Below are 26,921 nucleotides of genomic sequence, written 5' to 3' on the forward strand. Positions count from 1 at the left end.
CAATCAATCAATCAATCAATGGGAAAAAAAAGAAAACATGATGCCAAGTGAGAGAGGTCTAATGCAAATGGCTACACTGTGTCAATGCTGCCCTCCTCCAGACAGAGAGAGAGAGAGAGAACAACTACAGGAGGGTGTTTGCCAGAGATGGCGGCTTTGAAAGGATGACTGTCATGGACCCTGGCTTCCTTTGGAAGTACTGAAGATGTTCTTGACCTGGATTGGAGCAAAGGCTGCCTGTCACCGTGCGCATGCTAACTGCCACAAGTGGAAAATGCTGTTTAAAAAGTATTCAAAGCCGGGCAGTGGTGGCGCACGCCTTTAATCCCAGCACTTGGGAGGCAGAGGCAGGCAGATTTCTGAGTTCGAGGCCAGCCTGGTCTACAGAGTGAGTTCCAGGACAGCCAGGGCTACACAGAGAAACCCTGTCTCGAAGAAAAAAAAAGAAAAGAAAAAGAAAAGAAAAAAGAAAAAATTATTCAAAGCTTCTGGAAAGATACCTCAGTCCAAAGTTTCTGCTGTACAAGCATGAGGGCCCAGGTTTAGATGCCCAGCACCCACATAAAAAAGCCCATGGGAGCTCATGTCAAGTGTGTCCCTGCTAAGTGGGTGACCCTCTGGTTCAACGAGAGGCCCCATCTCAGCAAATACAGTGGCGACTGACACCAACAATTGCCTCCATGTGCATAGGAATAAGACACGTGGGTATAGACATTAAACAAGGCTGGAGTGTGGCTCAGTAGCTAAGGACCTGCTTCACATAAATATGTATTCATATATACACACATATATGTCCTCTCCTCACCATAGAAATATGTTTTCAGAATAATCTAGAAACTCAAATTCAACTTTCCCCCCTGTTCTGGGGATTGAATCCAGGGCCTTAAGTAGCCAAGCAAGCACTGAACCACATGGTGAACGCTCCATCCCCACCGCCTTATTTTTAGACAATTTCTTACTAAGTTTCCCAGGCTATTTAAAAAAAAAAAAAAAAAAAAAAAAAAAACAAAAAACTCATTTTGTGTCCTAAATAAGGCTTGACCTTGCCATTCTACCTTCCTGAGGTCCTGGAAGTGGGATTCCAAGTCAGGCCACCTCCCTGGTTCAGGTTCAATCAAACCTTTGGATTCTTCAGACTCTGTACTAGACCCTGGAACATAGGTTGTTCCAGCCCTTGACGGCCCCACTGGTGGAGCCTGTGCTTCAGGACAGTCCTTAACATGCCAAAAGGGGCCCATGGAGCCCTGAAGCAGTCAGGAGAGGAGAGGCCTAGATGTGGGTGAGTTTCCCATTCGGTCGGGTGGGGAAGGGGTCCTTGCTCAGAGCAAGGCCCTCTGAAGCACCTAGCAGAGGCAGACAAGGGCTGCTCTCTTTCAAGATGAAGATCAAACCTGGTCTGGTTGTGTAGGTCTGTAATGACAGAGTTCCAAGGAAAGGTATCCTCAGTAGTGAACTGAAGGCCATCTGCCTATCGTTTCTCATTTCTACCGCCATCCCTTAAACATTAAATAACACGACGGGGTCTTCTGACTTGCAGGCCAATTGAAGTTATTCTCCCATTTCACAGCAGGGCAAACTGAAGCCTGAAACCTGAGGCAACTTGTCCACAGTGACCCACATCCCAGGCTTCTTGGTTGCCATGGTCTCCAGAAGCCAGGTCAGAGCGCTCTCCCTGCTCTCCCTCCCATATGTTCCAAGGTCCTAGAAGGGAGAGCCAATAATTCTGGGCTTTTACTAAAACTTTCCTGTGTGAGTGCCCAACGCAGGCGCGTGTCCCCCGGCGGCCGCGGGTCAGTGCTTGGCTCCTCTTCCCCCACCTGCTGGAGCATCGGCGTGGCTGCGTGCGTGTGAACTGGGAGGCAGCCGAGTGCAGCGTGGAGACCGGAGGCTGGTAAATAATTCATCCTGAGAAGTTGATAGCGCTCCCCAGCACTGCCCCAGCCCCAACCGGGCCGCGCCTCCCGCCCAAACCAGCCGGACCTGCTCTCCCGCTCCGCCCCGCAGCCCCCTCCCATCAACCAGGGCCCAGTCTGGGGCCTTTATCTCACACCTCTACTGGGCAGTGATGGCTCTGCAGACCCCGGTGTTGTCCCCGGCCACACCCACGTAAGTGTCTGGGGTGGGGGCGGGAGGGCAGAGTAGAAAGACTGGGGTGAGGGGTGCCGGCCTGGACTAGGGGCCCCAGCTGGCCTCTCCAAAGGAGCCGAGGGGAGCATAAGGGAAGGTGGCGGCCAAAACTGCGGCTCCTTGAGAGCCAAATCCCCAGAGAGCTAGGCCTACTGTAGAGTTAGGGGACAAGGAGTGTCAGGATCCAAGAATGTGCATCCAAGTTTAGTCCTTGTCACCAACCCCCCTCAAGAATGCAGCGAGAAAATGCTAGAGATTCCAGGAAGAAAGGCGTGCTCCAGCTTCCAAAGATTGGCAAAGTTATATGAGGCGCTGGCCACCGCTCCGCTCCATGTCGTCGGTAGCAACCGGGTTACAGCTGAGGCACGACCTTGGAGTTGGAGATGAGGGACATGGATGCAGGTGTGGGGAGTCCACCTTAGCTGGGGCTTTTTCAAAGTGAAGAGAGGTTGGGTTCAGTTGCCAGCTCTTGCCTAGTATGAGGCTAGTTCCATCCTTAGCAGGGAGCGGGATGGCTAGAGGGGCTCCAAGGGATTATAGAAACTTCCAGGAAGAGGGCTTCCCTCCAGCAGGGACCCCAATTCTGTCCTTTACTCTTCTGTGCCCTCCATTGCATTATTCACCAAGTACAAACCTGGTTGCTTAGCAACGGGAACCTGATCTCTCCCCCCCCCCCACACACACACACCAAGGAAGAGTTAGGGAGATAGCATCTTAGGAGTGGGACAGCTGAGGGGGACTTTAGCCCTCCCCCAGGGACAGAGTGATGAACAAGAGTGTAGACTTCCCTAAGGGCATCTGTCAGGCAGCCTTCAGCCCTTGGCCCTAGTTAAAATCCCACCTCTAGGAGGGTCTCAGGCCTCCTGTAGATATTCAAATGGAGGTCTGTAGAGCCTCTGAACCCTGCACTGTGCGTTGTCAGCACTGAGAGAGAAGTTCTTCATGTCCTCATTCATCTTCATTCACCGCCTCGACTTCAGACAATCTCGTGTGTGTGTGTGTGTGTGTGTGTGTGTGTGTGTGTGTGTGTGTGGTGTATGCATTTGTGTGTGAGTGCATGTGTGGGAGAGTGATAACTGTGAGTGTGGATGTCTGTGGGTACATGTGTGTGTGTGTTCTGTGGATATATGTGTGTGTGAGTGCACGAGTGTGTGTCCTCCGTGAGTGTGTGCGTATATGAGACTGTGTGGGTGCATGTTTGTGTCTTCTGTGAGTGTATGTATGTTCATATGAGAATGTGTGGGTACATGTATGTGTGTCCTCTTCGAGTGTGTGTGTGTGTGTATGTGCATGAGCATGAGTGCACGTGTGTATGTCCTCTGTGTGTGTGTACATGAGAGTGTGTGTGCATGTGTGTGTCTTCTGTGAGTGCATGTGTACATGAGAGTGTTTGCAAAGGTGTGAGGGTATGTGTATGTGTGTGCATGTTTGTGTGTATGTGTGTTAAAGAGCATGTGTGTGCATGTTAGGGTTGTGCAAGGGTATGAGAGCATGAGTGTGTGTGTGCGTGTGTTAGTGTGGACAGAAGACAATCTTGTGTGGTTTTTGACTCTCACCTTGAGACAGTTCATTGTTGCACACACCGGGCTGGCTACCCCTGCTGCAGAGCTGGGAAGACAGAGCCAGCTCTCAGCTTGTTCTGGGCATCTGCTCACGGAGCCCTCTCTCCAGTCCCTTGGATAAGTCTTTTTTGCTACTCCTCAAAACCTCAGTTTCCCCTTTGGTAAACAGGAACATCAGCACTGTTTGCCTTCTAGGATCACGAGGAAGATAAAATGTTTCTACAGATAGGGCATGTCAAAGCCTGACAGGCACGTGGCTTGTGGCTACTTTGGCCAGGTCTGTTCTTAGCCGGAATGTCAGATGCAAGAATGGACTGCAGCCAGCAAATGGTGAGGGGTGGGGCCTGAGCAGAGGTGGCTTGTGGCCCAGCGGAAGCCTTGCAGGGCACTTAAAGCACTATAAATAGCACTGTTATGCCTTCAGGGTGTGTCGGGAGGGTCTGAGAGGAGACAGCTGGAACTTGGCAATGTTACTGGGATTCTCTCCCCCACGTTAGGATTTATAAATTAATAAGGACTTAACGATCTCTGTGCCCACCATGTCTGCTGTGGAGAATGACAGGCAGGTAGCTATCCCTTTATGACCGTTGGCAGATGTGGGCTTCGCACAGCCCCACAACTGTTGTTCAGTGATCAGAGATCATGCTATTTTGACAATGCCTGTCCCCTAACTGAAGATCCAGAGTCCCCTGTACCACCCCCCTCCCCGGAAGCTGGAAAGCAGGGATGCTGACACAATTCCGTTAGGACAATGGTTAGGACAGGTTAAACCTTAAACTTCCAATCACCGGTCTTGAAGCTCTAAGTCCACCACTAGGCAGGATGGCCCACTGACCTTTGTCCCCAGCAGGAAGGGGGTAGGCAAGTAAAAAGGAGACAGCCCTGGAGTTACCATGGTAATGGTTTAATGGTTACTTCTCTCCCCCACATTCCCTCATACCCCACACCCTAGGGGTAAGGGCTACAGAGTAGAAGATACAGTTCAGAGAGGATATGGACTACCATGCACCATGTTTGGAGCCTGGCAGTGGGCGTCTGTAGAAATAGTTATTATAATTAAGTATAAATTATACTAAGTGCAGGAATTACTCAAATTGTTCTCTTGCACCATTGGGTCAAGCTATCCCTGCCCGCCCGCTTCACAGATGAGATCGAGGCTAAGAAAGATGTAAGACACAGCTTTGGCACCATGGACTCTCGCTTTCTCTCTCCTGACACTAGATTCTTCCCTGATGGAGAGGGGGAAACAGAGGCAAAGCACTGGGTTCTCTCTTGGCACTGGATTCTCTCTTGGCAGCCCGGTGTTCTGAATTAGAAAAGAGACACTTAGGAGCCTCCCTGCTGAGGGATGGGGTCCCGAGGAAACACTATCTCAGCCCATGTGCTCTCCCTAGGGTCATGGCGGAGAGCGCCCTCTATCGGCAGCGGCTGGAGGTCATCGCTGTAAGTTTTAAACTCCCAGACCCCTGAGAATCCCAGATGTTCTTCTGGCTTCTTTGTGGCCTGCTTCATCTGGGTAGGGCATGTTTACCCCGTAGGAAGTGAGTATATTGAGTTCCATCTTGCCCGGGGCACCCTTCAGGCAGCTCCCATGTCGGTCTCTGTTACTGGCTGAACAGAAGTTGTCATTTGGCACACCCGGAAACACCTCCTCCAGTGCCACCCAAGCTCCCTACCTCTCAGATTTCTGTCTCTTGTACCCCACCCTCGGAGGATTCCTCCCTTAGGGAACCCCTGAGACTCTGTCCTTCTGGTTCCCTCTCTCCTCCATTACTCTCGTCTTTTGTGTGCCTCTCACCTCTACTCCCGTTTCTCTGTCCGCCCCCTCTGCACCCCATGCCTATTTCCGGACCTCGGCTCTCAGCACCTTCATCTTCGCACTCCATATTTCTGAGTCCCACTGTGCACCTCTATTCTCCAAACCTGCGTTGCATCCCACATATTTCTACACCCCACACCTCAGAACCCTTTCTAGAAGCCATTTCTAGACCTCACCCCTGAACCCTGACTCTACCACTCTGCACCTGCTTCTCTTATCCCTGAGTTTGTGCTCCGTTTCTCTGACTTCCACCCTCTGCACCTTCTCTTTCGGCACTCCATGTCAGATATCACCTCTTAGCACCCCAACTTTCTGTAGCCCACTTCTGTACCTCAACCCTGGATCACCCCTGTTCCTCAAGTCTCGGATCACCTGTTCTATACCTCCTTTTTCTAACCCTCTCTTTTGTAGCCTACCTTTCTAAGTTCTCCGCCTCCCCCACTCCCATTTTTCTGGGCCCTCCTCCTCAGCACCTCAACTTTCAGCAGCTCTCTTGGGTACTCTGCACTATCACCTTGGAAGGTCATGTCTGTCAACACAACCTCGTCACCCAGATTCGTCACCCAGATTTACTGCGTATCTTTGTATCCTATCGCTGCTCTACCTCTATATATGCCTGGATCTCTGGATGCTACCTCTGCACTCCCATTGTAGACTTTCTCTCTCTCTCTCTCTCTCTCTCTCTCTCTCTCTCTCTCTCTCTCTCTCTCTCTCTCTCTCTTTTGGTTTTTCGAGACAGGGTTTCTCTGTGTAGCCCTGGCTGTCCTGGAACTCACTCTCTAGTCCAGGCAGGCCTCGAACTCAGAAATCCGCCTGCCTCTGCCTCCCAAGTGTAGGACTAAAGGTGTGCTCCACCACTGGTCTAGCACCTTCTTTTTACCTAGACCCGCACATCTCTGAATCCCTCTCCCCACCCTTTTTTAAAGAATTTTTTTTTCTGCAAGGTTTCTGTAGCCCAAAATAGCCTATAATATACTACTCCCTTTGTAGTCCAAACTGGCCTGGAAGTCATGGAGAACATTCTACTGAGTCTTGGGGTTACCAAACTTGTACTCCTCTCCTGGCCATTCTCCTTTTCATCTTAGAAGAGCAAAACCCTAGTCCTCATCTCTAGGCCCCGCCCCCACGCCCCCATCTGCGGACCACCATTGGGTGTGGGCCTGGCTTCCGCAGCATCAGGGCGCGGCCGCCTGGTCCTGCCCCGCCCCTCTCGCTGCTGAGTCAGCGCTCTGCGCCCCCGCCCGCGGGAGGACGCCCCGGGAGTCCCGGGAGCCCCGAGGAGGCGGGCGGAGGGCGGCACTGGGCCCGCCCGCAGCTCTGGGTCCTGTGTGTGCAGGAGAAGCGGCGGCTGCAGGAGGAGATCGGCGCTGTGCGTCGCGAGCTGGAAGAGGAGAAACTCCGCGTGGAGCGGCTCAAGGTTGGGGGCTTCCGTCCAGCCCGGGCAGTAAAGTGGGGTGTCTGTGTGAGTCTGGCTGAGAGACAATAGGAACCTCTGCCCAATTTGGGAAGGGGGAGATGGAGAGGAGGCGGGCGAAAGGTAGCCATGGAGACAGCTGCCCCACTCTGGAAGAGTATGGGGGGAGGGGGATGGTGGAGAGCTTCATCCCAGTTTGGTGGTGCTGAGAGGAACCTTAGGTCAACGTTGGGGTGGAGAGGGGTGCATTGAGAGGTCTTTCCGGGCCCGGCAGAGCCAGTCGACTGGGTAGGCTGGAAGGATAATGCTTGTATGCCTCTGCTTGGGAAGGCTGCATGCTGGCATGGTGTTGGGGGACGAGATATGGACATGTCTCTCATCCTGATGGACGCGCCCTCTGGGTGGTTGCAAGCAATGGGTGGGGAGGTAGGATTCCTGTGGCTAGTCCCGGACTCCCGTCCCATACTCAGAGGAAATCTCTCCGAGAACGTTGGCTCATGGATGGGGTGGCTGAAGGGACAGAGCGGCCGGAGGAACCTGCCTCCAAGGACCCACAGTCGCCCGAGGGACAGGCCCAGGCTCGAATTCGCAACCTGGAAGACAGCTTGTTTTCGTGAGTCGAGAATCCTTGCTTTTGAACCATTCTCCAGCCTTTAGCAGCCCTAAGAAATGGAGCAGGTTTGGTCCGGACCGGCTTCCAGCAACCTTCTCTCTCCCGCAGCCTCCAGTCACAACTACAGCTGTTACAAAGTGCGTCCACAGGTGCCCAACACAGACCTGCCGGCAGGCCCGCCTGGCGCAGAGAGGTGAGCAGGAACTGAAAGAGGTGGAGAAGGGGGCTGTGGTCAGCAGGGTTAGAAAAGGACACAGCAGAAATGTGCTCTCTCAAAACGCAGCCGCCTCCGCCTTGGTATGTCGGCAAACCCACTCACTGTTACTTTGCTCAGTGTTCTGTGCAAGTTGGTTGTCTTGTCTAGACCTTTGTTTGCTCATCCCTAAAATAAGAAGACCAACTCAGAAGTGCCTTTGGGAGGGCCAATGAGATTATAATTGAAAACTAGCCCACTCTCGAAGCCTTGAACTCGTGATCTTCCTGCTCCAGCTTTCCCAGTGGTAGGATTACAGGTTTTTACCACCAATCCTTGATCACAAAGGGAGTCTGTGTGCACGCAGGTGTGTGCAGCTGCCCCATCATCTTTCTTCACATCTTTCCTTCACTCCACGCTGGTCACATCGTCTCTTTTCTATTACCCGCTTTGGCGTCTAGCTCACCCAGGCAGTACTGTCTCCTTAGCCTGGAACAATGGTCTTCAACTCAGCACTCTGGACAGGGCACACCCCACTCTGCGCCGGCGGAAGACACGCCCAGCCCCGTCTCTAGGGGATACTTTGTCACCCCAGACCTCTGGGGCGTCTTCCCTTTCACGGCTTCCTCTCTCCCCTTCCTGTTTGCAAACTCTGTGTATTTATTTGTTATTATGCTTATTACTCACCTTGTCCCGTTGGACGTGATTGTATCAGGTCTCTTCAGGTGGAAGGTGTGGCTCTACAGCAGTCCTGCACTGGCCTAGTGTGGCCCAGGCCTTGGGGTCCATCCCAAGACTTCCATCCTCCCCTCAAATCCTTCCTTTATAGTCACCTCAGAAGCTGACCATGCAAGCATTAGCATGGCATATTGTTTAAGCAGGCTAACATACCTGGGAGGTAAAAACTGGGACCAATTCCGACTTTGTCTCTATTCTCCTTGCAGGGTCCCCGTCCTCTCTCTCAGCCTGCCATGGAGGCAGGTCCTACAGGTAAGCATTGGAGTCCCCAAGGCCTGGGGTACAGTCACCACCAGAGCGTGTGATTCAAGAATGGGATAAGGGTCTTGTTATCTCCCCCCCCCCCGCCCCCCTATCCTGACCTCCCTTGATTCCCCCAGGCCCCACGGATGTGGACAAGAGAACTTCCCTGCCAGATGCTCCAGTGGGCATGTCTCCTGAGTCTCCTTCTGATCCCAGGAAGGAGTCCATTGGGGTTCCACCAGCCTTGAGGCCATCCCCTGAGGCTATAGGGACGTCTTCAGAAGCCAATGGCCCTTGCCCTGGGCACAGCCCCCTCCCAGAGCAGCTGAGTCTAGAGGTGTCGAGTGTCACTAAGGCCAAAGGAGATGGTGCGGTGGAGGTGGTTTGGGCTGGGCTTAGAGCCACTGAGAACAGTGCCACAGGCCCCACAGGTGTGGAGCTGGAGGCTAAGGTGGAAGAAGTGGTTCTGGAGGCCATTGGGGCCAGACAGGGCACCAGCAGCCCTGAGCTCCCCACTTGGGTGAAGGAGGGCAGGGGTGTGGTGGAAGTGGTCTGGGAAGGGCTGGGAGGCAGGGATCTTGATGTCACAGGGGAGTCAGGCAGGGGTGCAGAGGCCTTGCACACCAGTTCCCAGAGACTCCAGGAGCAACTTGAGGCTGAAACTTGCAGAAAAGAGGAAGGTGCTTCCAGAAATAGCCCTGAGGGTATTGGGGAGGGAGGCCCTGGAGTAGAGGAGGGATCCTTCATTTGGGTGGAGAGAGTAGCTCTCAGCGAAGACTGGGAGGAGATCTTAATGGAGGGTTTGGAAGCACCCCCGGGGGCAGGGTCTGCAGGAGAACCTGAGGCTTTGATGGGAGAACAGCCCAGAGGAGGTGAAGCATCCTGGGAGGTGGAGAAGAGAGATGTGGAGAAAGTGGAGAGCAGAGAAGAGAAGGGAAAGATGGAAAAGCTCGGGGCAGAGAGGGAGGATGGAGCAGCTGGACTCCCTGATGCGACTCAGGGAAAAGAGGAAATCGAGGCAGAAAGGGTAGAGGAAGGAGACAGCGAGGGCCCCTTTCCAGCAGAGAGAGCAACAGATGAGGAAAAGTGGGAGGCGAAAGCCAAGAAAGATGAAGAGCCATTGGAAGTGGAAAAGGGAGGTGAGGGGGAGCCTGCCACCACTGAGATGCCATTGGTGGCAGAAAATAAGCCAGAGGACTCGTTGGCAGCAGAGAGAAAAGAAAGTGAGACGCCATTGGACCAGGAGAAAGATGGTGAGGGCTCATTGAACAGAGAATCAAAAACAACTGAGATACTATTGGATGGGGAGACAGGAAGCGAGGGCTCATTGGATGAAGAACCTAAAGGAAGTAAGAAACTATTGGACAGGGAGGCAGGTGGCAGCGAGCCCTTCTCTGAGGTTGGCGAGACCTCAGGCACCAAGGACGATGTGAGTCCAGAAGAGCAAGGCAACTCCAGTGAAGGAGCGGAGTGTCAGGCGAAGGATGCCAGCCAGCCAGGAGCCACTCTTTGTGTCCAGGAGGAGCCCAGATCAGAGGAGCAAGGACTTCAAGACGCGGAGAAGCAAGAAGGCTCGGTAGAAGCAGCCAGTGCGCCTCAGCCCTGTACTGAGAGCAAGGGTCCCTCAGGGGATGCCACCCCGCTCCTAACTGAGACCCCAGCCCCGGAGCAGCCTGTGGAAAGCCAGCCACTGCTCCATCAAGAAGTGTCCAGCACCAACCCTGGTGACCATCCCGCGCCTACATATGCACCTGCCCAGCAGCTTGAGCTGGCTGAGGCCAAAGAAGCTAGTGGCCCCAAGCAAAAGACGTGCCAGTGTTGTGTGGTCATGTGAGCCTACGCCTGCCGCCCAGCACCCCACCTCCTCTCACAGCTACCTCGCTGCCTGGCGTCCAGCAGAAGGTCCCAGGCATAGACAGGGTACCATAGGACTGGTAGTGGCACCCAGGAGCCAGCAGGCCCTGTGCTTACTTACACCTGGGCTTTTAGATTCCCTGCCCACTGCCTGTGGCCCTGACTCCCTTCTGCAATGAAGCCTTTATACTTGAAGATTAAATGTTAAGCCACCCTGGCTTTAAGGAAAAAAAAAAAGATTTATTTATTTATTATTTATCTCTTTTTTATTTTTATTTTTTTTGTGTGTGAGTGTGATGTCAGTGCATAAGTAACCATGTGCATGCAGGGTTCACAGAAGCCAGAGGAGGGCATTGGAGTCCCTGGACCTGGGGTTACAGGTGATTCTTAGCTGCCCTGTGGGTGCTGGCAACTAAACCTGGGTCCTCTGCCAGGGCAGGGAACCAGACTTTGGTCCTACTGCAAGAAAACGAGGGCTCGTAACTGCTTCAGGCTCTCGAACCTGTCTTTGAATCACCCTCTCACGGCCTGCTTGGACGCTGATCTTACTAGAATCAGAGGTTGTGACTGGATGAGATGACGCACACCTGTAATCCCAGCAATGGGAATGTTGCAGCAGGAGGATCACAAGTTTGAGGTCAGCCTTGGCTATCTATCAGGCTTCTGACACAATGAGGAAATAACGACGATAGGCATTAATTCTTCTGCATTAACAAACTGATGCCAAAGACACAGGCCAGGAGGCACTCGCCTTTCTGTTCAGTCCTTGGGAGGCAGAACCAGGTGAGTCTGTGAGCTCCAGGCCAGCCTGGTTTTTATATCGAGTTCCAGGCCAGCCATAGTGAGATCCTGTCTCAAAAAACTAAAAATAAAAGAAATCTAACCCAAGATAGGGATGCAGCCCCCAGCCTGAAGCAGAACAAGCTAGAACTTGGGGGCTGGAGGCCTCAGAAGGCCTAGCTCCTCTGGTGTGGGCAGGAAGTGTTTCTCATACCCAGAGTAAAGCAGGGCAGAGGCTTTAGGGGGCTCCACAACAGGCTGTAGCTCCATTTCCTCCACCTCCAGGATGGGTCCGTCCTTGAGTGGTTGGGGCAGGCTCACCTCCTGGGGAGATGGAAGCTTGAAACTAAGTGGTCCTCCCCTCCCACTTGCCCCAGCATCCTCCATTTACTCCCACAGACACCGTTTTCTCACCTTTATGTAAGGTTGCCCAGAATTGCTGTTGGCAGGGTCAGGAACCCTCTCCCATATCCACTGGGGAAGCAACTTGTGTCGCTGGCATAAGGACCTGGCCAGCAGGGACCCAGTGGCAAACATATTGCTAGAATCCATGAACTTTCTGAGCCCCGAGGCCACCCAGCCAAGGCCTAGCTGCTGAACCCCATGTCTGATGGCCTTACCTGGTAGTGGCCAAGTTCAGGGCACAGACCATCAGAAGCAAGCCCCACAAGGACAGAACCCAGGGCAGAATTCTCCACCTGATCCTGTTGTCTGTGGGTGGAAAGAATAGTTGGGACTAAGTAGACAGCCATCTTGAACAAGGGGTCTGAATGGGAAAGGCTTTTGAGTGAGTGGGATTGAAGGTATGGTTGTCCTGAAGAAAGAATGGGCTTTTCAGTCGGTGGGGCTGAGGGTTCAGCCATCATGAAAAAGGGATGAGACATAGGGCACAGGGGTGTAGTGACAGGCAAAGCCAGGTTTGGGAATGCTGCTATCCCAGACATACGTCATTGGATACTACAACAGCATTTAGCAGAAGCAGACCTGGGTGTGGTTCTGGGTTCCATCCTAATTGTCTCCTTCATCAGGAGTTTATCCACCTCTGAAACCCATGTTAGGACTTCAAGACACCCCTAGCAGGAAGTGAGCAGGCATCTCCCCTTCCCCAGCTCATACCTGGTAGGTGAAGTGAAAGGCTGGGACCAGGTGGGCCCTGTCCTGCAACAGTGGACACCATCACCCACAGCTTGATGGAACCCGCGTGGAGGTTGGGCAGAGTCACAGTCTGGGTTTGACTGCTCACTGAAAGACACAGCCCAAGAAGTTGGGACAAGCAGTGACATCATGCCCCAGGGCCTTTGCACATGCTCTTTCCTCTCTGCAACTTTCCACACAGCTCTGTCCTGGTCATCTTTATTTACTTAAGTGGCATTTTATGATTTTTAGGGGGGCTGCCCCATAGGCATGCCATAGCACACATGCCGAGGTCAGAGGGCACCTCTTCTCACCACCCATTCCACCATAGGGGTCTTGTGCTTTGTTGGAGGAGGGGCTTTACTTGGTGAGCTTTCCCATAGCCCCTGTCCCCTGTAAATGTTGTTCAGTTGTCACTTCCTTAACAAATCTTCTGACCCCCTCATTTTAAATGAACCCCCATTTTGTACACAGCTCTGATCACCACACAGCATTCTGATTAGATGTTATCTCATTTGTTTACGTCCCTGAACCTTCTGTTGGGAAGTCCACACCTGAGCTGCCCTGAGTGCTTGCCTCTAATCATGAGGTCCTGAGTCTGATCCCCAGCCCTGAAGAGGCGGGGAAAGAAAGCACAAGAAAGAAACAGTCAGGGGAACAGAAGAATGTGCCTGTCCTTCCAGTTCCTCAGAATGCAATGTCCAGGTCAGGTTGAGACCCTGTCTCAACAAACAAACAAAAAAATTAAAGTGTAGAGCCGGGCAGTGGTGGTGCACGCCTTTAATCCCATCACTTGGGAGGCAGAGGCAGGTGGGTTTCTGAGTTCGAGGCCAGCCTGGTCTACAGAGTAAGTTCCAGGACAGCCAGGGCTACACAGAGAAAACCTATCTCGAAAAAACTAACTAACTAACTAACTAACTAACTAAATAAATAAATAAATAAATAAATAAATAAATAAATTTAAAGTGTAGCAAGCCCACTGTGTGAGCAGAATTTGGTCAGCTGCAAGGAGAGATGCTGAGGTTGCCGAATGTCCCCAGGGTGAGTTGGTTTTCGTTACTTTGTTACTATGTGCTTTGCCTATGTGTGATGATGGCTTATGTAGAGGTCAGAGGGCAGCTTGTGGTAGCTGGTTCTCTCCTTCCACCATATGGGGTCCAGGTACTGAACACAGGCCCTCAGACTCAACATCAGGACTACGAATCTGGTGAGTCATTTTACAGGCCTGTATGTCAAATTTTGTAACAAGGTCAGATAACTTTTTTTTTTTTTTTCCCGAGACAGGGTTTCTCTGTGTAGTCCTGGCTGTCCTGGAACTCACTCTGTAGACCAGGTCAGATAACTTTTATAGTTTCGAGGACAAGAACAATGATTTTGTTTCTTCAGTGATGGGGATAAAACCCAAAGCCTCATACACAATGAACACTTGCTCTCCCGTGGAGCCACGCCCCCAGCCCCACGCCAGGGGATCCTAGACAGGAACTCAGTGCTGAGGTACCATCCAATAGCAATACTTAAAAAGAACAAACATTCTTTTAGATTGTTTCTTATGTGTGTGGGTGTTTTGCCTGAAAGTTTGTCTGTGTACCACATGCATTCTGTGCCAAGGGAGGCCAGAAGACGTTGTCAGTTACTGGGACTGGAGGTACAGTTGGCTGCAAGCTGTCTACTGGATGCTGGGAACCAAACCCCTGTAAAAGCAGTCAGTGCTGTCAACTGCTGAGCCGCTCTCCAGCTCCGGGAGTCTGTCTCAAGGGGTACAGAAGGAAATGAAAGTCACAGGCAAGCCTCCAACTCCTGTTGACGTGAGGGAACACTCTTTGTATATTTATGCCTTGGCTTTACTGGAAACTGGATTTTTCTTTTCTTTTCTTTTCTTTTCTTTTCTTTTCTTTCTTTCTTTCTTCCTTTCTTTCTCTCTTTTTCATCAAAAACAAAGCCATCTAGGAATCTGTAATCCTCTATATTTTCCGGTTGTGTGACATATGACAGGCACTCATCACTGTCTTGAGTACAGACTGGAGCCGTCCTGTCTTCTTTACTGTATCTGCAAGCCCATTTTAGTGGTAGCCAAGATTGTTACTGCCTTCTGGGAACCTGGTGACATAGAATTCCCAGGAGCTGGGAATGTAGGGGCAGGGTGGATGAGAGGTGGATCCTAGGGGATGGAGGGAGGGAGAGGAGGCGAGGAGCTCACCGTTCCTGCAGACTGTGGGGATGCCTCTGGTCTGTATGCAGAAGGTGTAGTGAGTAGCCTGGCCTCGGAGCTGGTGTCTTGGTACCTCTCCCCATGCTACAACAGGTATCCCTGGGGGGTCATCTCGGAGTCGCCAAACTGCTGGCCCAGCAAGGGGTACTGTGAAGAAACCCATAGGGTCAGTATCTATTTCAGCTCCATGAGCCACCCGCCCTCCAGTCCATCCTCGAGCGCCATCTTACCTAATTCCTCTACGAATCCCCAAACTGAGGGTGCAGCAGCTAATCCTCCAGAATATACTGCAGTCACTGTAATTCGATAGGGGACCCCTTTTTTGAAATTCCCTGTGAGGAATAGGAAGAAGAGAACATTTACAGCTGGGTTTCTCCCCCCACCCCCTCACCACCATGCAGTGCCTACTTGTAGGAACTGTTGCCAGCAGGAAAGGACAAGTCCTGTTCGTGTGCAGTGACTTGTACCCGTGGAGGCGAGGCTGAGGCTGGGATACACAGAGAGACCCTGCCTCCAAGAACTAAACACCACCGGGACTGAGGATGTGGCTTGGCTGGTAGAGCGCCAGACTAGCATCCAGGAAGCCCTAGTTGGGTCCTCGGGAAAAGCAATGTGTTCTTTTGATCATTGAACCATCTCTTCAGACCTTTATCTTATTTTTTTGATACAAGATCGTACTATATAGTCCTGGCTAGCCTTGAACTCACAGAGATATGTCTACCTCAGCCACCTGAGCGCTAATTAAAAGCACTTAGGGGCACAAGCCTGGAATCCCATCACTTGAAGGGTAAAGGGAGGATCAGAAGTTCAAGGTCATCCTTGGTTAGTGAATTCAAGGCCAGCCTGGGGTACAGGAGACAATTTGGAAGAATGGATAGAATAATAAAATAATAAAACAATACCGGGGTTATGTGGGTGTAGTGCCACACGCCTTTAGTCCGGCTAAGCAAGCTGTGCTATTTCAACATGAAAAAGGATTAAGGAACTGGAGAGATGGCTCCAAGGTTAAGAGCATTGGCTGCCCTTCCGGGGGACACAGATTCAGTTCCCAGCACCCACATGGCAGCTTACAACTCTCTGTAGTTCTAGTTCCAGGGGATCTAGAACCTTCTTTGGGTTCTACATGCTAAGCACGTAGCTGTGTCGATGGGATTCCAGGTGTCCCTGGTAACTAAGTACTGTATGCACTTAGTACATACATTCAGGCAAAGTGTATACACACACACACACACACACACACACACACACACACACACACACACGAATAAGAAGCATGCTTTTAATACCAGCCCTCAGGAGACAGAAGCAGATTCTATGCGTTCAAGGCCACAGCCTGGTCTATAGAGTGAGTTCTAGGGCAAAAAGAATTGTAGTGAGACCCTGTCTCCAAAATAACCTTAGAATAAAGAGTCAGGCGTGGTGGCACACACCTTTAATCCCAGGACTTTGGATTTGAGCCTTATCTGGCTTCCTGTGTCATCAGGAGATCTCTCTCTGGCACAGATCTGCAGCACCACACTGCAGCCAGAACGTGACCACTAAAAGTCAGCAGATGCAACACCATGTGTTCTTGGTCCTCCAAAACTGTAAGCTACACAAATCTCTGTATAGGTGTCCAGCCCCCGGTATTTTTTTAGCACATGGGATCCCAGGTGTCTCGGGGTCTAACCTGGTAACAAGGTGCTGAGGTTTCCAGGGGGAAGACGGATCCAGTTGATCTTGTCCAGGTTGTCTCCATCTTGAGCCCAGTCCACCACGTACTCCCACGGTCTCCTGGTCCCTTGTTTCCAGGTCACCTTCATCCCTGGGCTCCCGTCAGTGCTGCTGACTCCCACATCAAGGGGGGCAGATTCTGGAGCTGGAAGTAGGAGGAAACGCCTTGAATGTTCATTCAGAAAAGCTCTTGGCCCCTAAGGTACCGGACAGAAGAGCTCTATGTGGTTTTACCCAAGCACACCAAAGACAGGTTAGCGGGAGGTGCCCAGCTGGTGCTGTTGCCAGTAGAGAGCACTGCCCACTCCATCCCTGCAGGGATGGGGGACCTGCAGCACGGGACCTCTTCTTGAGTTGTAGCAGTATCTCCAACCCCAAACCAGACTGTGTAAGTCACCTGCACACAGGGTCCTGGGTCCTGAAGGGGAGGAGAAGCTGTGGTTAGTGAACCCCCATTTTGAGGAGTACCCACTGTTTATGATGACAAAGCCATCAGGGCTAAGTCGGGCAGCCCAGCGGCATGCTAGGGATGTAGACACTGAGTCTTGGAGAAGTTTACCGGGGTTTGTAAAGTAGGACTGGGAAGGGAAAGGGGACACCCCAGTGGGTATGAAGTTTAAGTAGGAGCCTGGTGTGCTAAGCCCGTATCTACAACCTACAACTCAGGAGGCAGAGACAGGACAAGTTGACACAAATTTGAGGCCAGCCTGGGCTACATGTAACCCTGTCTTAAGGAACAAAAGTAGACCTATAGCAAGCAAGACACCAACTTTACATAAAGACTGCTTTGATCCTGCACCTACTGGCCATGCCTTGTTCTGCTCTGTGATTCTGGTTTGAGTAACAGTCAGACCAGGCTTCAACAACAACCAAACCAAACCAAACTAAACCAAACCACACCACCTGGCCCTGGCGCTTGAGTTTGCTGACTTGATTTTTTTTAAAAAAAGTACTTCTATCTAGGACTGGGAAGATGGCTCAATCAGTAATGTGTTTGCCGTGCAAGCAAGCATAAGAATCTGAGTTCAATCCCCGGCGCTTGTTGTAAATGCCAGACACCGTGGCATGCTTGGAAACTGAGTGCTATAGAAGTGGAGACAGGTGGATCCCTGTGACTCACTGGTCAGCAAGCCTACCTTATTTGGAAAGCTACAAGAAAAGTGAGAAAGCATGTCTCAAAAACATGGTGGCTGAAGCCTGAGGAAAGGCAGTGTCCTCTGGCTTCTTCATATACACACATCTAAACACGTACAAACACACACATGACATACACAAATATTGACCTTTTTCAAGATTTTGTGTGTGTGACTGTGTATGAGTGTGTATGTGTGAATGTGTGTGTGTGTGCACATGACTTCAATACCCAAGAAGTCAGAGGATTCCCTGGAACTGGAGTTACAAGCAGTTGAAAGCAGCCTGATGTGGGTGCTTGGATCAAACTCATGGTCTCTCTCTCTCTCTCTCTCTCTCTCTCTCTCTCTCTCTCTCTCTCTCTCTCTCTGTCTCTCTCTCTCTCTTTTAAGAATTATTTATTTATTTTATGTATGTGAGTACACTGTAGCTGTCTTCAGACACACCAGAAGAGGGCATCAGATCCCATTACAGATGGTTGTGAGCCACCATATGGTTGCTGGGAATTGAACTCAGGACCTCTGGAAGAGCAGTCAGTGCTCTTAACCACTGAGCCATCTCTCCAGCCCCCACTCATATTCTCTTACTGTCCACTCTCCTAACCATGGAGCCATCTTTCCAGCCCCATGTACATTTATCTTTGTGTGCACACTTGTGGAGGTCAGAGGACAACTTTTCAGTAGCTGGTTTTCTCTTTCTACCTTGTTTACAGTGGGGGGTCTCTCTTCCTCTTCCAGCTGTTGTGCTGGCAGGCTAGCTAGCCCAGAAGCTAGGTGACTGTCTCCATATATCCTGCTGGAGGAGTGGTAGGACTGTATACCACAACACCCAGTTGATGATGATTATAATAATTATTACTTTAGCCGGGCGGAGGTGGTGCATGCCTTTAATCTCAGCACTTGGGAGGCAGAGGCAGGCGGATTTCTGAGTTCAAGGCCAGCCCAGTCTAGAGAGTGAGTTCCAGGACAGCCAGGGCTACACAGAGAAACCCTGTCTCAAAACAAAACAAAACAAAAGATTCATTAGCTAGGCATGATGACACATGCCTTTAATTCCAGCAGGTGAATCTCTGAGTTCAAGGCCAGCCTGGTCTACAGACTGAGTTCCAGGACAGCCAGGGCTACACAGAGAAAATCTGTCTCGGGGAAAGAATAAAAAAGGATTTGTTTATATCCTTTTTGAGTGTAGGGGTGTTCTGCCTATGTGTGTGTAAGTACACCCTCAGAGACCAGAAGAAGGGGTTGGATCCCCTGGAACTGGAGCTACAGATGGCTGTGAGCTGAGATGTGGGTTCTGGACATTGACTCGGGGTCACCTTCAAGAGCAGGCAGTGCTGAGCCGTCTCTCCAGATCCACATCCGGCTGTTTACAAGGCTCCTGAGATTGAATTCCTTCATTCAAGTTTGCTTTGCTCCCTTGTCCCTTGTCCCTTGTCTTCTGACCTCCACGAGTGCACCTGCATGAGTGCGTGCATGCGAACGAGCACACACACACACACACACACACACAATCTCACAAACAGAAGGCTAGCCTCAAACTCTCTATATAGGCAAGGATGGCCTTGAATTGTTGGTCCCTGGCTCCCTTGCTTCTGGTCCCCATTGCTGGGATTTCAGCCGCACACTGTCACATCTGGCTCATGCAGTGCCCTGGATAGAATTCAAGACCTCGGCCGTCCTAGGGAAGCTGTACTTCTGGGCTGCACTCCAGCAGGACCTAAGAGCTTTGGAACATTGATTACTGCTCCTGCCCTGCTGCACACCTCCGGCTCCCTCCCCTGTGGCTTTGTAGCTTCCTCCCAGTGGAAAGGTACAAGGATGAGAATATGTAATAATTTAAGTGATTCCAGCAAACTCTAGCAGGGCACACAGTATTTAACACCTTCAACACCACCGCTTAGGAGAGAGAAGCAGGTAGATCTCTGTGAGTTAGAGTATGAATGTACACACACATGCATTTACACACGTATACACACATGTATGCGTTTGCATGCATGCATGAATACACTTCCACACCTGCATGTGTGCATGCACATATGTATACATACATTCACGTGCACGCACCCATATGTATCTACATGTACACATGCACAATAAACACGTGTGGAATGGAGAACTTGTGCAGCTCAAGAGTCATGGCGTGTTTTATTCCTTGTAGAATTCAGACATGCCCAGCAGATATTAGATGGTCAACAGAATTTTTTTTTCAGTGCTGAGCGTGGAGCCTGGGACCTCATACATTCTTACTAAGTATTCTGTCACCGAGCCCCCGCCCCCCCCCTTAAAACTTTTTGTTTTTCAGACTAAGTTTATGTGACCTCGAACTCACTCAGGCTGGTCTTGGACAAGCAATCTTCCTGCCTCCATCTCTTGAGCATCTGGGATCACGGGTGTGGGCCACCTTAAATCAGGAAGGCTAGGATACCCTCTTCTATCTGTTGACAGCAGCGCAGGAGCTCCTAGTGCATGCGTTGCACTGAGATCATGTCCTGATTCTAGACCTTCATATCTTCTGTCTCCTACCTGGGACTCTGGCTCCCACCCGACATACCTCTCATCTTCCACAGGCAGGTGGTATTGGTGGAGACCCCACGCCCTCCCCACTCGCACAAGTAGCGCTCTAAGAGAGCTATGCAATCCAGGAAAGATCCGCCAGGGGGCAGCGGAGGAAGCCATTGCTGCTGGTGCATTCCCAGGCCCAGCAACGAACTACTTTGGACATGTGGCTCACCTTCCAGACAAGCAGGGCTGCCCGTTTGCCAGATGTTTCACAGACGGTCCCCAATACCCACACATCTTCAGAAGCTGATGAGGATGAGGAAAGACAGATGCAGTTAGATGAACGAAAATGCCTAGCCTGTAGTGGGCTGAGGCCCAGAAGTACAAGATAAAAGGAGCCGTCCTCACCCAAGAATGGCGTCTGGAAGGACAGGCCCGGGCTCCACTCGCCCCACGGATATCCATTCTCCACCTGGCAGCGGCCGGACACCTGGTAGCTGGTGCCAGGTTCCAGGTTCTGCATCTCAACAGGAGTCAGCAGGTCTGTCTTCAGCTGTGCCTCCAGCTGGGGAAACAGATGGGGTCGCCCTCTGCTGAGAAGACTTTTTTTCTTCTTTTTCCAATGCTGTGACCCTGAGTCTGGTCTGACACAGGCTAGGCAAGTCCTCTATCATTGAGTTACAGGAAGCCCTTTGTGTGTGTGTGTGTGTGTGTGTGTGTGTGTGTGTGTGTGTGTGTGTACAGATGATGTGTGTACAAATGTTGGTGTTAAGTGTCTTCCTCTGTTGTTCAACATCTTACTCTTTTTAAACTTTATCTATTATTGTGAATATTCTATGCGTAGGGAGGGGTCAGAGGACAAGTACAGAGTAAGTTCTCTCCTCCTACCTTTGTGTGGTTCCAGAAATGGAACTCAAGTGGTAAAGCTCTTGTGACCACGCCTTTCTCCACTAAGTCATCTCCCTCTTCCTCCACTTTGTTTTCTAAACCACGTCTCTCGCTGACTCTGGAGCTCACTAACTTGTTAGACTGGATGGTGGCTTAGTCCTGAGATCTGCCTGTCTGCCTCTGCTGAGGTTACATGGTGCCACCATGCCTGTCTCTTACACTGGGTGCTGGGACCACACTCTGGATCTTACGCTTCTGTGTCAGGGACTGTTTACAGAGCGTCTCCCAGCCCCAGCCCGCACTTTGGCTGCTTTATTTATTTATTTATTGGTTTTTTGAGACAGGGTTTCTCTGTGTAGCCCTGGCTGTCCTGGAACTCACTCTGTAGACCAGGCTGGCCTCGAACTCAGAAATCCACCTGCCTCTGCCTCCCAAGTGCTGGGATTAAAGGTGTGCACCACCACCACCTGGCTAATTTCCTTTTTTGAGACAAAATTTTTAACTGATTAAGAAATCCGCACAGGCCAGCTGCGGTGCTACACACTGTCACCCTCGATGTGGAAAGCAGAATCAGGCGGATCTCTGTGAGTTCCAGGCTAGCCAGGATCACACAGTGCCCATCGCCCAAAGCTACTTGGGCCGTATCTAGGGGTGGCGATGAAACTCTGCCATCCTGGTGCCCAGGATGCCAAAGCTGGAAGATCAGGGCTTTGAAACCAGCCTGGCTACATAGCCAGACTCTCTCAAAAAATAGGAAACAAATGAACAAAGTTGCCTGTGAGGCCTTCTATGTGGGACTTGGGGTGACTCCATGACAGGTGCCAAATGAGGCTGTGCACTGTAGGATTCAGGGTGCTGTCCTATCCCCTGGAGATTTGGTGGGAGGGAAGCCTGGGCACTCACCTGGGTCCACTCTTTAGCCTGGCATTTCTTGTACTGGAACTGACAGATGAGAACTTTATGCGGTGGCCACATGGGTGGTGCCCACTGCACAGTGGCCTCCAGGGTTGCTTCCTTAGAAATGTCCACATAAGAGAAGATCTGGGGGATGCCTGGCTTTACTGCAAAAAGGGAGGTCAGAGTCTGCTGACCTAGGCCTTCAGCCACTCCCACCCTCCCTGCAGTATGCCTCCCCACACCACGCTGTGTTACTTTGGGTCTCCAGGTTCACAAAGACAGGGGACCAGAGAAGTTGTCCCTCTTTCGTCCCCCAGATGAGGAGTTTGTCAGCCATGGTGAGCTGTTCTCGGGGAATAGTCACCCAGCTCTGTCTGGAAGGCACCTTCACCTCCTGGGTTCTGTTGGGACGGCTGTGAGGAGAGATTGGGGAAGAGATGCCTGTTGGCACAGCCTAAGCCACAGGCTATGCTTCCCTGCTCTGCTGGCGTTCCAGTCCCTACTCTTATGTCAACACTGTGTAGCCTGAGTCGAGTGACTTAACTTCTCTGTTCTTCAAAATGCAATACACATACATTCTGAAAGAACTCAATAGTGGACCGGGTGACTGACAGTTTACACCTGTCATCCCACCACATGAGAGACAGATCATTAGAGGCCAGCTTCACACAGTAAGACCCTGTCTCAGTGAACATGCTATCCTCCATTGCTCCCCCCCAAAGCACCTTTTGTTTGTCCTTTACTTAGCGCAATTGAAATGGAGTTTGCAGACACACTTTCCCCTGGACCCTGCACCCCGAACCCCACCAAGACCAGCTTGCATTGTTGCGATTACAAGCACTAGGCTAATTTTTTTTGGGTGGGGGTGGGGGTGGGGGAGACAGAGTTTCTTATAGCCCAGGCTGATCTCAAACTGGTTGTGAAGCTGAGGTCGGCTTTGAACCCCTGATCTTCTGGCCTCCATCTCCCAAGTACTTGGGTTACAGGTGTATGTCACCATGCCGGCTTAGACTGGTGTGTTCCCAGAGTGAACTAAACTGCTCAGAAAAGTCAGGTTATCCACCCGATGTCGTACAACGACAGAAACCTGCTCAGCACGCTTTCTCTGCCATGTGCCTACCGCATTGATGGGCAGAATCAAGCAAGGGAGGCGTGTGTCGTCATTACTGTGGGGGTGGGGGCTTAGAGAGAGAAAGTGACTAGATCCCCGAGTTATTCAGTAAGGGGCTGAGTGGGCTTGAGAGTGCAGAAGAAATTCCCAGTAGCTGGACTGAGGGACAGTTGGGGGGTGGGGGGGGGGAGAAGGGGATCCTCTTAACCAAAGTCACTTGAAATCTGAGTGGCCACTTTCCATGCCTCAGTTTCCCCTAGACTACTCCAGGGTACTCACTATTTCTGACTCTGGTGATACAGCACGAGTGGAGTCTCCAGGTCGCCCAGAGGTTCCCAAGAGCAGTTCAGGATTCCCAAGGGGCCGACGCTGTAGCACTGCAGTGGGCCTGGACTGCCTGCAGGGGCGCAGAGAGCCGGGAGGACCGTGGTCAAGGTCTCGGGGCCTGAACTTGCCGGACTGCGGATGCATTCATCCTCCGATACTGCGGAGGAGCAGAACCGGAGCGCAGGGCCCAACACGTGCTGGGACGACGCAGAGGGAGTCCCGGTCCCCTTTCAGTCCTGTTACATCCTGTTGTCGCCCAGTCCCCGATGCCCTACAACTGTGACCCCGAACCAGCCACTCACGAAGCTGCTCACCGTGGGGCCGCGTCCCGAGCAGCAGCGGTAACAGCGACAGCAGAAGCTCCAACGGCTTGAGGCGTGCAACCCAGAGCCCGCTCATGGCTCTCAGGGACAAGTGACACCGCCAGGCCTGGGGCTTACAGCCTGCGGGAAGGAAGCCACCCCGCCCCTGGCGGGAAGTCCCCAAATCCACCCACCCCCAGAAAATAATACGCACGCGTGCAAATGCTCAGAACTGAACCTTTATTTTATGTAGTGGGGAAGTCTGAGGACTGGGGAACCTGGCGCCTTCAGTCCTGGGGTCTGCAACAGAGTGCTCTGGTTTGGGGACTTAAGGGAAGAGGAGCAGGGAGCAGGTTGGCTAGGGACAGTGGCGGCAATTAGGGACGGATAGAGGGCGGGCGATGGGGTGAGGGGAACTCAATGTAGCCAGTTTGGGTGGTTGGGTATCTGGTTGCTGCCGGGCAGCTGGGGGTGAGGTTGAGGCGGGGAAGAACTCAGCCATAAAAACAAGTTTCTGTTTGGCTGGATAGAGGAGTGGCCGGCAGCAAGGTGGGGAATGGTTGGCACGCAGTGTAGTGTGTGCGTCTTGGCAGGAGGTCTGAAAGGAGACAGTGGACCCCTCAGTGCCTTGCCAGTAGGAACGCTCATGAACATCGCAAGGCTGGCAGCAGGTTGGAGGCACGGCCCGCTTCCCCATCGCTCAACCCGGATCCTAGCACAAGCTGCTAATTTGGCTCTTGCTGCAGCCCCACTCGCAGCAGCTGCTGGAAAGGCCGGCCAGCACATCCCTGCTGCCCCGAACCACTCCTGGAGACCCTTGCCAACTGGATCGACCACCATAGAAGGCCTGGGGGGATTTGGTTAGGGCCAGCCACTCGCTGGAGCCCACAGCTTCGTCCAGTTCGCTGGCCAGGTGGTTGGCTTCTCCATCAGGGAAGAAGTCTCCTGCAAAAGCAAAGAGATGAATCAGGGTTCAGTCTGTTTTACATCTCTGGTCTGGAGGATCAAGGTTGCAGTTCTAAATTTGATTTCATCCCCTCGAGGGTTCAAATGCTGGCTCTGTTGTCAGTTTTCGTGCTAAGCCGGACTTCCCTGTCACAGATTCCATGCCGTTCTTCAGTTAGTGTGGACAGGGCAGATGAAAGCATGCATTTGGGAGCTAGGCTCCCCAAATCAGAGTTGTAGATGAGATGATGTCTTCTCCCTCCTAGGCTCAGTTTTCTTTTCCACAAAGCTGGGAAGGAGGGGAGATGATAATAACTCCTGCTTTTTTTTTTTTTTTTGGTTTTGGTTTTGTCAGGACCGGGGGACTGGATGTCAGCAAAAGCACAGTACCATCGGATACAAGGAGCACTCAAGTGAACACTGATCCTTTATTGACCGTCTTCTTTGCTTTAACTTCTTCCAGCCTCTCAGTGACAGCTACTAAGTTTGCTGCTATTGCCACCCACTATCTAATTGCGACCCCCGACTCCTCATCAGGCTTATATGAGGACACAGCCATTTGGTCACAGAGCTACTGTGTTAAGGCAAGCACACTCCTACCTGTGCATGTATCCATCATCCATCTGTCCGTCCATTATTTACCCACACGTCTCTGCTTTCATCATCACCATCCTCTCCCCCCTCCCAACACACACCATTTTTTGGTTTTGCTCCTTTTTTTTTTTTTTTTTTTTTTTTTTTGACAGGGTCTCAGGCTGTCCTTGAATTCATGATTGATCATCCTACCTCGGCTTCCCGCAGGGTTAGGATTCTAGTCACGTGCCACCAAGCCGCGCCCCCCCCCCCCCCCCCCCATGTCATCTTTCGCCTTGCCTCTAAGGAGCTGCAGTCTCCTGATTGGCCTCCCGCTGCTCCAGCCACACTAAACAGCCTGCCCTGTTAAAGAATTCTGCAAGGTCTCAGCCACTGTGTCTTCTATTTCACCAGGAATAGTCTCTGCAGGGGGTAGCAAGGGCTAGAGAGGCCGGAAGGTGGCAAAGTCAAACCCCGTGCCCAGCATCCCGCTCCCTCTCCGCTGACTGGGATAAAATGCTGCTGCGCCCTCACTCGCAGCGAGGCACCCAGGCACCTCAGGGGCAGCGGCACCTTTGGGTGGTGTCATGCCACACACAGTCAGGACTCAGGAAAGGGCGGCCTAATGCCTTTCTGAATTCCACACCCCTGCCTCTAAGCTCAACTCCAGAATTGTACCATCCTGGCCCCCGGGAAACTTAAAGGCCAGGCAGGGGTGTTTCCACTGCGCGTGGCTAGTCAGGGACTCTATTTCTCTACACCCCTATTTTTTTTTTCCTTCGATTTTTTTAAGGCTGAGTCTTAGCCTGTAGCCCAGGCTGCCTTTAAATGTGAGTTTCTTCTGTCACCACCTCCCAAGAGCTTGGAAGTTCAGTGTGAACCATGCCTGGTCCACACAGCCTCTGTTTTGACTCTGTGCCCACCAGGACACCTGTTCCAGGTTGACTGCTCTCCTTTCCCACTCACCCAGAGAGTCGTGGGCCAAGATGTCCGCCCGGCGCCATCGTGAGCCCCCGCAGGTGAAGATGACCGCGCGGATGAACTCCCGACCGCAGAGCTTCACCCCGTAGGGCGCTGGCCTCGCCTGGGCCTGCAACCCCAGAGCCCCGAGGAGAGCCCAGAAAGCCAGCAGCAGCAGTCCGCGAGTTCCCATGATCAGCTGAGATGCCTACGACTCAGGTGGCTCTGTCTGCACCACCTCCGATCCCCTATTTATACAGGCTGGCTCCCAGCCCCGCCCGCTGACCTGGGTTATCTTCTGAGCAGAGGGGAGGCAGCTGGCAACCTGACCTTTACCATCTACTTGCTAAGAGATAACCTTTCACACAGACAGGGTGACATGGCTCAGCTCTCCGTCATCTTCCACACCCGAGCACGGCTCCTGCTTCAGTCTACTAAGTTTTGGGATTATAGGAGGAAGCCACTACCCCTCCTTTCTTTTTAGACAGAATCTCCTAGCCTGGCTATCCTCAGACTCACCACTGGAGCTGGAGAGATGACACAGTAGATAAGACGCTTCCTGCTCTTCCAGATGGCCTGAGATCGGTGCGCACTACCCAAAGCACGCAACTCACAACTGCCTGTAACTCCAGCTCCAGGGGATTGGACGCCCCCATCTGGAGCCTGCACACACACACACACACACACACGCATGTGCGTATATATGTGCACATATACAGACATAAATAGCAACTAAAAACCCATTTTTAACAACAAATAAATGTATTTATTTTACATCTTGACCACAGTTCCCCGTCCCTCTCCTCCCAGTCTTTCCCCCACCTCCCCTGCCTATCCAGTCTGCCTCCATTTCTCTTTAGCAGAGGGGAGGCTTCCAGTGGATACCAACC

At 51.9% G+C, this 26,921-nt stretch overlaps 3 protein-coding genes across 4 annotated transcripts; 1 reads left to right on the forward strand and 2 right to left on the reverse strand.

The window, feature by feature from the left end:
* The first annotated feature begins 1,874 nt into the window (after positions 1-1,874).
* Positions 1,875-10,780, forward strand: Palm3 (paralemmin 3). The gene is made up of 7 exons (XM_034522840.2): positions 1,875-2,106; positions 5,084-5,132; positions 6,845-6,925; positions 7,393-7,535; positions 7,644-7,728; positions 8,673-8,718; positions 8,847-10,780. The coding sequence occupies exons 1-7, from the start codon at positions 2,066-2,068 to the stop codon at positions 10,541-10,543; spliced, it is 2,142 nt and encodes a 713-aa protein (XP_034378731.1). The 5' UTR covers positions 1,875-2,065; the 3' UTR covers positions 10,544-10,780.
* A 29-nt stretch (positions 10,781-10,809) lies between these two features.
* Il27ra (interleukin 27 receptor subunit alpha) lies at positions 10,810-23,693 on the reverse strand. Of its 2 annotated transcripts, XM_076915490.1 has the most exons (14): positions 23,566-23,693; positions 23,204-23,321; positions 22,069-22,226; positions 21,820-21,977; positions 20,437-20,593; positions 20,261-20,334; positions 16,634-16,817; positions 16,356-16,544; positions 14,917-15,018; positions 14,675-14,833; positions 12,460-12,585; positions 11,964-12,054; positions 11,758-11,851; positions 10,810-11,667 (listed from the first exon to the last, which is right to left on the reverse strand). In XM_076915490.1, the coding sequence occupies exons 1-14, from the start codon at positions 23,648-23,650 to the stop codon at positions 11,488-11,490; spliced, it is 1,875 nt and encodes a 624-aa protein (XP_076771605.1). In that variant the 5' UTR covers positions 23,651-23,693; the 3' UTR covers positions 10,810-11,487. The 2 variants fall into 2 exon arrangements, with proteins under 2 accessions (XP_076771605.1, XP_076771606.1); XM_076915491.1 differs by lacking the exon at positions 11,758-11,851 and having other exon boundaries at positions 11,536-11,667.
* Positions 23,694-23,791: 98 nt separating this feature from the next.
* On the reverse strand, positions 23,792-26,322 carry Rln3 (relaxin 3). The gene is made up of 2 exons (XM_034523171.2): positions 26,038-26,322; positions 23,792-24,498 (listed from the first exon to the last, which is right to left on the reverse strand). The coding sequence occupies exons 1-2, from the start codon at positions 26,222-26,224 to the stop codon at positions 24,266-24,268; spliced, it is 420 nt and encodes a 139-aa protein (XP_034379062.1). The 5' UTR covers positions 26,225-26,322; the 3' UTR covers positions 23,792-24,265.
* Positions 26,323-26,921: the final 599 nt, after the last annotated feature.

Source organism: Arvicanthis niloticus, chromosome 18 (genome assembly GCF_011762505.2).
Source record: "Arvicanthis niloticus isolate mArvNil1 chromosome 18, mArvNil1.pat.X, whole genome shotgun sequence".
NCBI lineage: Eukaryota > Metazoa > Chordata > Mammalia > Rodentia > Muridae > Arvicanthis > Arvicanthis niloticus.